Source organism: Lipotes vexillifer, unplaced genomic scaffold (assembly GCF_000442215.2).
Source record: "Lipotes vexillifer unplaced genomic scaffold, Lipotes_vexillifer_v1.1 scaffold427, whole genome shotgun sequence".
Classification (NCBI taxonomy): Eukaryota; Metazoa; Chordata; class Mammalia; order Artiodactyla; family Lipotidae; genus Lipotes; species Lipotes vexillifer.
Genome location: NW_006790467.1, coordinates 1,081,994 through 1,093,495, shown reverse-complemented (window position 1 = coordinate 1,093,495; position 11,502 = coordinate 1,081,994). Strand labels below are relative to the sequence as shown.

Below are 11,502 nucleotides of genomic sequence, written 5' to 3'. Positions count from 1 at the left end.
AGGGAAAGAAAAATATATCCTAGTTACTGTCAGGGATTATTTATCTTGCTTTATAGTTTCACTTAAAAGCGGCATTCTTTCTTGTTCTGAACTAAACTCAGATTGTCTCTACACTGGTTTTAGATGGGGAGCAACCAGATAAGCCAGTTAAAAATTTTTATTTATGTAAAATAATATTACTGAGATATTAAAATTTTTTTTTATTTACCATCTTTTTCCAATTGATTCTCTGTAAGAATAGTGATAACCACTCCCCCTGAAAGGTTTGCAAGAGTATTGAGAAAGCTACTGTAACTAAAGGGAATCAGTTATTTCGAAGTAACTAGCTACTTTTGTACTCTCTTTGAAATCTCTGTGACCACATTTGAAAATGTCTAAAATCGTATGTAAATGTGTAACCTTTGGCTTCCTAATTCTTTATGTTTTCAGTGATATCTTACCTTTTAGTTGCATACAATGCTTAGTCAGATTTTCCACATTATATTTTATATTTGGCGGGCTGGTGCTGAAGTTAGGAATATCATCTATCTGATATGAAAATATGCTACACAAATAAGCTTTTCATAAACTAAGGTTTCCATTTAAATAACTCTGTCATTTAATCACTGAAATTATATTTCACAGTGTATCAAGTAATGACTCTTGTTAAGTTTGAGAATCTAAGAACCGGAATGGATGAGAGACACAGCATAATTCACTCTCATTTTACAGAGGAGGAAACTTATGCCCAGAATAATAATTTTCTCAATATCATATCACCAAACATGGCAGAGTGAATAGGGATGTTGAAGTTTTCTGACCAGTCTTTTTTCCTTTATTCTTTGATATTCTCTAATACTCACCTATCCCCTAAATTCACCTGATTAATATGCTACTGAATGCTCTACCTAAAATTAACTGCATTTATTTTTACATATTCTCCTGACATACTTGCTCATCTGTTCTGTTTTGTTTTAAGCAGCCTAATTGTAGTAATTTTTGTTTAAGTGAAGCTATGAGTCTTATTTTCTACAAACCTCCAGCTCAGAAATTTTAGTCAAAAACCATTATTGAGCCCGTCTTATGATCCAGACACAGTAATAAGGACTCATGTTATCTGTACATTCTTACAGACAACTTAATGGTGTAGATATTATTATCCCAATTTTATGGATAAGAAAAAGCCCAATGAACCTAAATGTCCATCAACAGATGAATGGATATAGAAGATGTGGGATTTATATTATATGTATAGTGGAATATTACTCAGCCATAAAAATGAAATAATGCCATTTGCAGCAACATGGATGGACCTAGAGATTATAATCCTAAGTGAAGTAAGTCAGACAGAAAGACAAATATCATATGATAACACTTGCATGTGGAATCTAAAAAAATGATACAAATGAACTTATTTACAAAACAGAAATAGACTCACAGACATAGAAAACAAATTTATAGTTACCAAAAGAGAAAGAGCGGGGAGGGATAAATTAGGAGTCTGGATTAACAGTTACACACTACTATATATAAAATAGATAAACAGTAAGGTACTACTATATAGCATAGAGAACTATATTCAATATCTTGTAATAACCTATAATGGATTCTGAGAAAAGAATATATATATATATATATATATATATATATATATATGAATATAAATGAATCTCTTTGCTGTACACCGGAAACAAACACAACATTGTAAATTAACTATTCTTCAATTTTAAAAAATAAATAGAAAAAGCCAGTGAGGGTAAGCACATGCTCATGGTCTCATAGTTTTTAAAGTGGTGAGACTAGGATTAAATTTAGAGCCATGTAACTCCAAATCAAATGCCATTGACCCCCATGCCATTCTGCCTTCAAAGTGATAAAATCAAACAACCAAACAGAACCTTACATTGTTTCTCCAGAGATCAGTCTGTTCTCTACAAAAATAATAGTGAAGTGTTGAAGCCTTATTGCACTTGTCATTTCTTTTATTGTAATTCAGGGGAACACATCTTACTTTAATCAAAGCATTGCTGAATAATTTGCTTTCTATGAAATGTCAGGATCTTTACTCTAAAAGCCACTTTCCACTTATGTTAAACATTTTAAATAGATTACTTTAAAGACCACCTTTGCACTTACATTGTCTCATCCATGTTGCTATGGAGGTTGAATTCTCAGTTGTTCTCCCAGCAGTGCCTTCTGTTGACATTATCACTCTGGTAAATAAACATTAGAACTTTCTGTGTGCCATAGCTACTTAATTTTTTTAGTTTGACAGACTTCTGTACTTCCTGTGATAAAAAGTCAAACCTAAACTCCTAGCCTTACAATGATATCACTACTCTACAATGTTAATAAGCCTGGAAATTCAAGAATACACAAGATTCGCTTACATTGAATTCCTTCACTTCAAGTGATTCTTCTGCCCTCTGGTGTCCAAACAGAGTCTCTGAACAAATTATATTTCGTTCAGATGGGCCATACTGAACTGCTGGGTCTTGGTAATAAGTTCCAAGTGAAATGCAGTATGGAAGAATCTACCATACAATGAGTGATAACAGGTCAGATATAGAAACCAAACTGAGATCAGGCAGAAAAATCTAGGGAAGATTTGTAAAGGCAGAAGATTTTATTTTTGACATTTGATTTATTATTAAAAATTTACTCTGTAGTTTCATTCTGTGTTGATAAGGAGTTTTTATGATTTATGCATAAATGTAAATATTAATACATGTTTACTTGAAAGTGAGCTTCAGTTTTTAAACTATTCTCTTATCAGAAAGGTGAGAAGGACTTTTTGAAAAAAATGTATTGTGTTAAGGACACTTATCGTGAGATCTACCCTCTTACCAGATTTCTAAGTGTACAGTACTGTATTATTATCTACAGGCTGTAATGTTGTATAGCAGCTCTCTAGAACTTACCCAGTGTAATTGAAATTTTATACCCACTGATTTTCTACTCCCCCGAGTCCCTGGCAACCACAGTTCTATTCTCTGCTTCTATGAGTTTGACTATGTTTTATATATATATATATATATATATATATATATATATGTGGAATTAAGCAGTTTTTGTCCTTCATGGCTGACTTATTTTACTTAGTGTATTGTCCTCTGGGTTTAACTATGTTGTCACAAGTGGTAGGGTTTCCTTTCTTTCAAGACTGAATAATATTCCACTATATGTATAGACACTTTTTAAAAAAAAATTATTTATTTTATTTATTTATTTTTGGCTGTGCTGGGTCCCCTTTGCTGTGCGCAGGCTCTCTCTAGCTGTGGAGAGCAGGGGCTACTCCCCGTTGCAGTGCATGGGCTTCTCATTGCGGTGGCTTTTGCCGCAGAGCACAGGCTCCAGGAGCGCAGGCCTCAGCAGTTGTGGCACGTGGCCTCAGCAGCCGTGGCGCACGGGCCTAGTTGCTCCGCGGCATGTGGGATCCTCCCGGACCAGGGCTCAAACCCGTGTCCCCTGCATCGGCAGGCGGACTCTTAACCACTGCGCCCCCTGGGAAGCCCTATAGACACTTTTTAAAATCCATTCATCAGTCAGTGAACATTTAGGTTGTTTTCCACATATGGTATGAAGGGTTGTCAAAAAATTAAAAAGTAGAACTACCATATGATCCAGCAATCCTACTTCTGGATATCTGTCCAAACGGATTGAAATTGGGATCTTGAAGAGAGATTAGCACTCCCATGTTCATTTGCAGCACTATTCACTATAGCCAAAATGTGCAGTTTTTTTTGTTTGTTTGGTTGGGTTTTTTTTGCGGTACGTGCCCCTCTCCCTTTTGTGGCCTCTCCCGTTGCGGAGCACAGGCTCCGGACGCGCAGGCCCAGCGGCCATGGCTCACGGGCCCAGCCGCTCCGCGGCATGTGGGATCTTCCCGGACCGGGGCACGAACCTGTGTCCCCTGCATCGGCAGGCGGACTCTCAACCACTGCGCCACCAGGCAAGCCCCCCTTCTAGGTTTTTGATTCTAGAAAGGAGAAGCAGAGGCAGGACTAGAATCTGGGCCTCCTGACTCCAAGTTTCTAAGGGTGTATGACAAAACATCTCTACCATTTTCCTTTAACTGTATATAGAATGTGTTTCTCTCAAATGGTGAAAGGCAGCTGATTCAAATAACAAATCAATCTCTTCAACTGGCTTTCAGCTTTCTTTTCCATAGGGCCAACATTTGCTTTTAAAATGAGGTTCTCCAAATCCCAGGCTACTTACTCCATTCAGTCATGTTTTCATTTTTCTGGTATAGAAATTCTTCAAAAAAAAAGGAGAACCTTCAAAAAAAAGATAGACTTAAACCTGTATATTTATATCTCTGGCCCTTCTATCTCATATTGAATATAGCATCTTTCTTTGCCCATATATGTTATAAACTGACTTTTAGAGGAATAAGTAGGGGGATAGGATGGCACCTATTAAATTTGCATGTTTTACTTTATAAATAAAAATGAGACTTCTTTACACATTTAGCTTATTTTTCCCATTTTGCTAAAAATGAAAGCCCGGTTCAGTTGTGCCTCATGCCATGTCTTCCCTCGCACTGATCATCCCTCTGATTTGTTTAAAAGGAAACTGCAACCTGTAGAGAATAGCCCGAAGCAGCAGGGGGAGAAAACTTGTCACAGCTGTCTGGGGCCTTGCCAAGGGGCAAAGTTCTCTCATTGGATAAGACCCATTTTTCTCCTCTTATCCATTGCTTCCCACTGCACGACTGAAGGCCCTCTGCAAACACGCAGATGTGCCAAGCATAACACGATCACACCTAGTCAGGGTGGCAGCCAGCCCTGGGAGATAGGCATGCAACCAGGGCATATTGCCGCTGGGTTTACCCTTTCATCTCAGAGCTGCCCAGGCAGGTCCTTTTTTCTTCTGCTCTTGTGCTGGTATTGATTCCAGCAACATACGGACATTTTAGAGTTTTGGTAATAGCTCGCTCTTTTTTTTTTCCCTTCATATTTTAAACTGTCTTAGAGTTTTTTTGAAACAGTAGGTGGAGACACAGATAAGTTCCCTGATTTATTTCTTACAGTCACAGGAGCTAAAGTGATGCAAGTCAGACCAATGTTAGAAAGCTGGAAGCAGAAATGAATTGCCCTCTACGGTATATTCAGATGGACTGAGTCAGCAGGTAGAACTTAAAGTACATACATACAGAGAAAAATTCGTTAGATTTTTAATACCTGTGATGTATAGCTGCAATAGGAAAGTTTTCTAGGATTTGTGGAAGGAAAATAATTGAATATGGTTATTTAGATGTAGCATTTCCCCACGCTTTCTCTTTTTCCTTTATGGAATGTTTCTCTCCTACTTTCCACTTACCTGCATAAGATACTTGGCATCCCAAGTTATTTTTAGAGCTGTGTGAGATGCAGCTATGATATCAAAGGAAAAATTCCACTGGTTTTTAATATTTGGTTCAAACTGTACTATCTTAAACCTCAGGGAGTATCTCTACCAAACCACTTTCATTTGTGAAAGCAGAGTGGAGGCGCAGACCAGAGAGATCACACACAGCAACCTAGAGGATAAAGATCTTATCCAAACACCGGCAGCATGCCATGAGGAAAAGCTGCCATATGAAAAAAAATACATTTTCAAAGATCATTTTATAATAGTCAGTAGAAGCCAGGTTTCCCTTCTCTTCTTTTTCTGTTAGATTTTATTGCACTTAAACTTCTTTGTCAGAGGTGAACAATGAGGAAAATTATCACGTTTGTTTCTTTGATGAATGTTCCTGGCTTCATTCACCTATCCTTTCTCACATTAAAATTTCTTATGGTTTGAAAATTTGATATCAAAAACTGACTTGAATGGCACGTTATTTCCTTTGAAATATTGGCTACTGCATGATTATAGCTACAAAGTCAAAAGAGATGTTTTTCTTAACTTGGAGGGCTGTTTCAAAAATGTAATGCAGGCAGAAATCTTGCATTTGCTTTGATTTTAATAATAGACCAACCAGATAGTACCACAGGCATTATAAGCTATAAGCCCACTATGAATGGCCTTTGACTGAGTCTCAAACATGCAGCCTGTAATTGGGCAAGAGCTTTGTATCATTTGAGCTCCATATCCATTTTGAGTTACAGCTTAATCTACTTAATATAGGGTTCCTTGCATTACTGAGTTGACAGATTTCACTTGGCTGAAAGCAAAGTGCTAGAAACAATGACTGAAGATACAGAATTAGATCTTTAGACCAACATCCAGCTAGGAATATGATCAGTAAGTACCAAATGGCTAACATTCCAGGACATTTCTAACCTTTTTTGGTGCAGACCTGGGACAAGTCAATAAAACTGATCAAGAAAAGATCAGTTTCTTTTCACATGCAAGATTCTTATGAAAGATAAATATATTCTCAAGCTATTTATAGAAAATTATTAACAGGTTTTTTTTAAAAGTACAGCTTCTTTGCTATTTCTTGTAATTTAGTGAGCTATTATGATCTTATTGCTGTAAATTTGAGGTCAGGGTCATTTATTGTGACTAACTCCAGTGTCTTTAGTTCCGTGAGAATGATGCTTGTGAATGCTTTGAGAAGTACAATTTCGAGCCTTGACAAGATTCTAATTAGTGTTGGGTATAAGTGGCTCAGTTCAGTGGAGATTATGTTTCAACTTGTCTAAAAACTAAAACAGGGAGAAATCAGCACTTTCTTATAAACTTTCCTTAATATTACTCATTTTCTTTTCTATGCCTGCATCATCCAGCTAAGCTTTTCCATTCCAAAAGAATGTATTAGCCAATTAAGAATTCAAATGTGGTAACAGCATTGTTCTCTCTGAGATAAGTTACTAAATTACAATATAATAAAATCATAAAATAGATTCAGTATGTGGGAGGGGAGATATTTGAAGTAATATTTTGAAGGGATTTATGAAGTAATTCCCTTTTCATGTTTTTGGATAGAGGCACATTGAATTCATACCAGTGTGAATTTTTTACTTTTACCACCAGGGGGCAGGGTATGCTAACTATTGAATTAGTAGATGTCAAAAGGCGCACAGGAAGTGGATTTTAGACAGAAGTGAAAAATTCCCTGAGGGTTTCCCCACAGATCCTTTAGGGGAAGAGTTGTTGACTTGCTCACAGTAAATTTTCACGCCAGTTATGAAAAACTAGATAATTATGATATCAAACTATTGAAGTTCTTTTACAAGTAATTCTATGACATGTTGATTTGTTCCATTTTATTAACAATCATGGTTTTAATTTAAAACTGAAATTTTACATTAATTAAAGGAAACTGAAAATAATAATGTTTATAGATCACTTTCTTAATTATTTCAACTCAAATTTCATGTACCTTTGCAAGAAAAGAGCTCACTTTGGGAACTTTAGAAAATACAGGTAAATGGATATAATTTAGAAATCTTTTTGGAGAAACATTGAGAAACTTTAATAAGCATGATAATTTGTTTCATGAGGTTCTCTTTGATGATCATTAGCCATTCCATCTGCCAACAAGCAAAGACAGTTGTCTTTTGAGATCTGAGGCTAATTCAAGAAGAGAATAGTTCAAAAGACAAAAGACATATCTAGCATGGGGGTTTTGTATTTGGTTTTCTGAAGTCATACTTCTTGGAAGAAAAGATATGGATTGGAATTATCAATGTTTACTTGTGCTTACGCAACTGAAAAGTATTTCAAAAGCAAGAGCCCAACTGGACATTGATAAAAGATTTAAAATATGTGCACAATTAATGTTTTATTGAGGTATCAATGACATATAACATTAGTTTCAGGTGCACAACATAATTCGATATTTGTATATATTGAAAAATAATCACCACAATAAGTCCAGTTGACATCAGTCACCATACATAGTTACAATGTTTTTTCTTGTGATGAGAACTTTTAAGATCTACTCTTAGCAACTTTCCAATACACAATACAATGTTAGTAACTGTAGCCACCATACTGTACATTACATCCTCAGGATTTATAACTGGAAGTTTGTACCCTTTGACCCATTTTGCCCATCCTGCACCCTCTACATCTGGCAACCACCAATCTGTTCTCTGTATCTTTGAGCTCTTTTGTTTGATTCCACACGTAAGTGAGATCATACAGTATTTGTCTTTCTCTGTCTGACTTACTTTACTTAGCATAATGCCCTCAGGGTCCATCCATGTTGCAGATAGTAAGATTTCATTTTTTGTGTGGCTGAATAATATTTCATTGTAATAATTAAGAATATTTTTGAAAGCAAAAACTGGATTTATATACACTGTAGGTAAGCCGCACTTATTTACATCTGTCAATACATGTGATTTCATATTGATCCTGGTGACCATTCCTTTAATATTATCAATGATAAGGCTTAAAAACTTTATTAGAAGTGAAAATTTCTCAGATGTGTGAACAATGCCTTTACTCCCCTCCTCATTTCTTTTCAGTGTCCAAGCAAAACCTATGACCCACTGATTAAATCCACCCGAGATTTTCCAGACGATGTCATCAGTTTCATAAAGCGGCACCCTGTGATGTATAAATCAGTATATCCAGTTGTGGGAGGACCAACATTCAAGCGCATCAATGTGGATTACAGACTGACACAGATTGTGGTGGATCACGTTGTCGCAGAAGATGGCCAGTACGATGTGATGTTTCTTGGGACAGGTATGTTAGAGCCAAGTTATGCCTTCTTTCAAATGAATTTTTCATTATTAGACAAACAAAAACTTCAAAAAAGTTTACCGGCCAAAATAAAAATGAGTAACTATTAGCTAATACCCAGTCAGTGTTTTTTTTAAACTTGTATAACACGTGCTTTTAATTGACAATCATACATATCTCCCAGCCTCCATTAGTGTTATGTGAGATTTCAAAATATACTACTATATTATGACTGCAATGTGCCTGCTACAGATGAGGTGCTCAATACATATTTGTTGAATGACTATGGACTAAAACAAATAGGTAAAGCAAAGCTTCTCTATTTTCAAACTTCACATTTCCCTCTCTCTACAGAGATATTTGATAATCTTACCCCAAAGGATCCCTTCACCCAATTTTGAGAATCACTGACTTAGATGGCTTATGGTGGTTTCAAAAAAGTTAATCATTAATTTGTAAAGAGCTTAAAGTAGAAACTACTTGGTGATTATTTTTCCTGTCCTTGAATTTTGTGGATTAAGTATCACTTTCATTATTAGAGCCCATTTTATTTATTTTTTTGACTGCCAACTCAGTAATTATAAAATGATTACCTTTTTTTTCAAGGGAAAGAAATATTGCTTATTTGGTGCATCTCAAAAAAAAAAAAAGTAATATCTAATAATGTCCTGTGAATTGTATTGGCAGTAAAGATAACATGTATCATTAAAACAAAAGCACTACATCCTAGATAATGTTATGTAATTTGATGGATCACGCATTGCATAAAGAAATAGAAATTTGATGAGTTTTTAAGAAATGGACATTTTTCCTGAAATGTTTTTAGGACTATAAAACAATTTTAGAATAATTTTATTTTTTAAGATATATTGGTTTTACAAAAGTTAGGTTTATTAGGAAGCGTCTGTGTGACAGACTCAGAGGACTTTAAGAACACCAGTTGTCAAACCTGATTATGTTGCAGATGGCAGTACCAAGGCCCAGGGAAAAAAGTAATACTTTCAAGACTACAGAGATTACTACTGAAGCGTCAAAACATTGAAATAATTAGTTTGTCATTCATTCTAATGAGCTTTTGCCCCTTAATTGCACTGCCCACCCAAAGCTCATTTCTAGTTCTTCAACATTTCAGGCTCAGAAAAGCCATTTAGCCACTAGGTGGTACTACCTAACTTTTACTTAGAAAATTATGAGGATACTAAGATAGATTGATTTTCAATTATGACATTCAGAAAATATATATTTAATATTTTTCAAAGATCCTAGAGTCATTTAAAAACAAATAACCCAGACTATTTTGTACAAATAGGATATTACCATACATGTTAACCTACTTCAACCTCTGTGCTCAGAAGTTTAAAAGCAACTATTTTATTTTTATGTGTAAGTCAGTCTATACATTAATTTCCAAATGGGATCTTTTTCTAAAATGTTCTTTTGATCGTCTTTCTGTAATAACATGCCACCTTGTGGACTGCAATATATGATTAATCTTGTGATAATAGTTTAGTTCTTTTAAATTGAACTAAAATAATTGGACAAAATTTTATTTTCTAGCCCATTAATTATATTTCTGTAAGTAAAATACATTTTATGAGTGAGCTACTACATCCCCCATGTAGATAGCTTCAATGATTTCCCTTTCATTTGTTAAGATGATTAAAAAATATATATATTTATCTTTCATGGTGAACTGGATAAGTACTGAATAAATATTTCTTACATTGAGAGAGAAAATTTGTTAATATATTTTAACCTTTTAAATTAAATTCCAAAAATGTTGTTCCTCTTTTGTTACCCTTTCAACTAATTTTTAAAGGAGACATCTCTATTCCTTGTGTTAGGAATACACTCTGAATGTGTGTCTTTTAATATTTTCTTTATAAATGTGTTTAATGAGCTGAAAGCTATAGTATTTCAAAAGGGGAGAATCATACACATTAAGCTTCACTTCTCGCATGCTTTGTTTAACCTGATTGCTTGAAAGGCATTGAAAAAAAAATGAGGGGAGCCATGTGAAGGTTGCTAGGAAAATGCTTAACTAAACATTGCAGTAGAAACAACAGGATCATGTGTAATGTATTTTTTCAGACGTTGGAACAGTCCTAAAAGTTGTCAGCATTTCAAAGGAGAAGTGGAAAATGGAAGAGGTAGTACTGGAGGAGTTACACATATTCAAGGTAAGACTTAGGCCAGAGTTCCGGGAGAAGCAATGGCGAACTGGAGCAGTTCTTATATAGGACATGATCGTGTCAGTATGTCACCACTCTTTCTGAAGAAGTCTTTGCAGTTAGCTTCTTTATTTTTCTTTTCCTTAAGCGAAGGAAAAAGTTTTAAAAGCAACTAAGAATGGGACTCATCATTTTCCCCTGCAGAAATATCACTGAACTTGGGGCTCCTGGGTTGCCCCTCATGACTGAGTTCTCTAAGCATATGTTCAGACAAATCACCACGGTAGATGAAAGCCTAGGGTCTCTTTTACTATCCAGATGCTTTTCTACTTTGTAAATTTTACTTTTCAATTTTTCCTCAATTGAATTTAAGGAAACTGGAAGAATGTATAAATCATGTGTCCCTGCATTTCTGTAAGGAATTTTTTTTTTTTAAGTTGCTTGATAGTAAGTCTTTATGTATGTTAAATTCCCCTCAACCACCAAAAGAGTTAGTAGATCTAAAATAATAGTTCTCCAGATTTGGGGAATGTCCTTAGACTTTTAACAGTAGTAAATTTGAACTGTGGCATTCTTTGCAGACCTTCAATGAAATTCAATTTAGAGTTATTTTCTAAAATGAAATTAGAAATAAAATTGCATTTCTTAGAAGAGCTTTTAAAAAATATGCTGTCTTTTATACCATTTTTGTTGAGACAGTTTATTAAAATAGACTGTTTCCATG

General features: G+C 35.0%; 1 protein-coding gene across 1 annotated transcript in view; it reads left to right on the top strand.

Moving 5' to 3' along the window:
• The window catches only part of SEMA3D (semaphorin 3D), a 144,978-nt gene that overhangs the window by 109,362 nt on the left and 24,114 nt on the right, over window positions 1-11,502 (top strand). Inside the window, exons 11-12 of the mRNA XM_007463741.1 lie at window positions 8,388-8,610; window positions 10,699-10,787. Coding sequence (XP_007463803.1) covers window positions 8,388-8,610; window positions 10,699-10,787 — 312 coding nt within the window. The remainder of the gene's footprint in view (window positions 1-8,387; window positions 8,611-10,698; window positions 10,788-11,502) is intronic.